The 2,184-nt window shown below is 33.8% G+C and overlaps 1 protein-coding gene across 2 annotated transcripts; it reads right to left on the bottom strand.

Moving 5' to 3' along the window:
• Positions 1-747: 747 nt before the first annotated feature.
• Positions 748-1,864, bottom strand: LOC127127634 (uncharacterized). Of its 2 annotated transcripts, XM_051056894.1 has the most exons (3): positions 1,626-1,864; positions 1,427-1,529; positions 748-1,256 (listed from the first exon to the last, which is right to left on the bottom strand). In XM_051056894.1, the coding sequence occupies exons 1-2, from the start codon at positions 1,728-1,730 to the stop codon at positions 1,434-1,436; spliced, it is 201 nt and encodes a 66-aa protein (XP_050912851.1). In that variant the 5' UTR covers positions 1,731-1,864; the 3' UTR covers positions 748-1,256; positions 1,427-1,433. The 2 variants fall into 2 exon arrangements, with proteins under 2 accessions (XP_050912851.1, XP_050912849.1); XM_051056892.1 differs by having other exon boundaries at positions 748-1,529; positions 1,626-1,862.
• Positions 1,865-2,184: the final 320 nt, after the last annotated feature.

The raw sequence follows: 2,184 nt of genomic DNA, 5'->3' as shown, positions 1-2,184 counted from the left end.
GACTTGTTTCTTTACTTGACACTAAAAACTTTGTTGAAAGGCGCTAATATCCTATCACAATTATTCAAAATATATTATCAATATGGTAATTTCTATCATTTTCCTTTGAAACAAGAATTGTTTATATCCAAAGCTATAAGAAGGGGGTGAAGAATGGATACGATTCATACACCTCCTCAAATCATACTTTGATTTTGCAAGACTTTTCTGACCTGAAGTGAAGACCATAATATGCAAAACGGAGAAGCCAAATTCCATACATTGGTTATCAATCATACAAAGAACTTGATCATTTTTTAGGTGCATGTTCAACCAATGAATCTTCATGCTCATGACATTTTCTGTAGGCTATGTTCAAAGATGAATATGCATGAAACTATACAGTTATCAAAACATTGTTGCTTGTTATTGAAGAGAATCTTTAAATAGAATAACCCAAAGGAACTTGCTTAAACAACTGACACAGATCACAGATCCCAGTGAAACATCCAAAAGGATATTTTTCTAGTTTACTGTCGTACCAGAATTGAACAAATTTCCCAATCAAAGAGCACCTAAACTATAAGCAAACATAAAAAGTGCCATGGCATCTTGAAGTTGTGAAAGAATATCAACTTCCGTGATGTGAAATCCCGATAAGGTAGCAGTAAAATAGACTACATGATTGTGTACACACAATGTGCATTCTAAATTCCCAATATAAAATAGACTACTTGTCTAAACTAAACTCCACAGCAAAGAGAACTATCACAATACGTAACAATGGATTAGAGCCACAAAATCTTATCTACTATTTCACACAACTACTAAAACAGAAGCTAAAGAGTTGTTCATCTCGGTTTCAACCATCCTGAACTTCACAACAGGAAACACCATGTCATACGATCTACTACCACAAACTAACTACCTAATGCAATTTAACCAAGAAAACAAACAAATCATGCAATTGTTTCCTGCATTATAAGAGATCATCCTCATCCACCCCAGTAACAACCTCCCATCAAAATGAACATTACCTAATCCAGAATTGGTCGGGTTAGACTTAATACACTCCAGTGTTGTGAATAGTGGATCACAGAAAATAGAAACCGATTCAGATTCCGCTACGCCAAAGTACTATAGCAATGCCATAGCTTCTATTTGACAACATTTTGTACTAAACAGCTTACAGCGGAGCAATATAAATTTGTTCAAATTCTGCTGTGGTATGGCGCTATAGCTCCCATTTATGCCAACTATGTTAACAACTAACAGAACTGAAATTCAGTTTAAAAAAATACAATTAGTACAGAACAATAAAAATGCCATCTTTAAGAGATGGGTTTCTGAGGGAAACTCACCCAGTGAGCTAAAACCCTAAAAAATCAAAATCCCAATATTTAATTTGGTCGTCCAGTGATTAAAAGTTTCAAAATTAAAAACATACAATTAGGTCATTTGAGATGAGGAAGTTGATTTGATTTGGGAATTGAGAATGGAGGTAATAGCAGCACAGCTTCCTCTGTTTCAATTGGATCAGACCTCAAAATCTGTCACAGAAGGAAAATCACAAATCCAAACAACAAGAAAAGTTATAACAATTTGAATCCAGAATGTAAGTAGTGAGAAAAAGAGAGAATACTAACTGGATCTTGAAGCACGGGTTTGGTGTCATCCTTCGCTGGCATGAAAGAGGGTTTGTTGTTGATTGTGGTTTGTTTGGTTGAAGATTGTGAACAAGTATTGCTCATTGTTCATGTATGGTGGACTCTATTTCGTCAAGGAAATTGTAGACGCCACTTTCTATGCAGCGAAACGTGAGTTTGTTATGAACATTACATATCGCTATTTCTCAATTTTATTTCTAATACATAAAAGGATTACTTTATTCACAGTTTAAAAAGATTTAAAGTGGATTCATCATCATCAGTAATTTCAATTAAATCTATATATAAATACCATTTTTTTTCTTCCATCATTTTAATACCTATTATCTTTTCAAATAAATAAATAATGGTTGGTAGTGAGTTTTTTTTACAAAAATTCTTCAAATTACCTTGTTTTCAAAAAAAAGTGTCAAACTATCCCACTTTTAGGAGGAGATATCAATTCAATTGGCGCATCCTCTTAAAATTAGAGTACAGACGCCAATTGGATTGGTTATGGCACATGGTGCAGTCAATTCAATTGACGCCCATATGTATT

The sequence above is a fragment of the Lathyrus oleraceus genome, chromosome 3 (assembly GCF_024323335.1).
Source record: "Lathyrus oleraceus cultivar Zhongwan6 chromosome 3, CAAS_Psat_ZW6_1.0, whole genome shotgun sequence".
NCBI lineage: Eukaryota > Viridiplantae > Streptophyta > Magnoliopsida > Fabales > Fabaceae > Lathyrus > Lathyrus oleraceus.
Note: the sequence above shows the minus strand (reverse complement) of the source record. Positions and strands in the feature narration are given on the sequence as shown.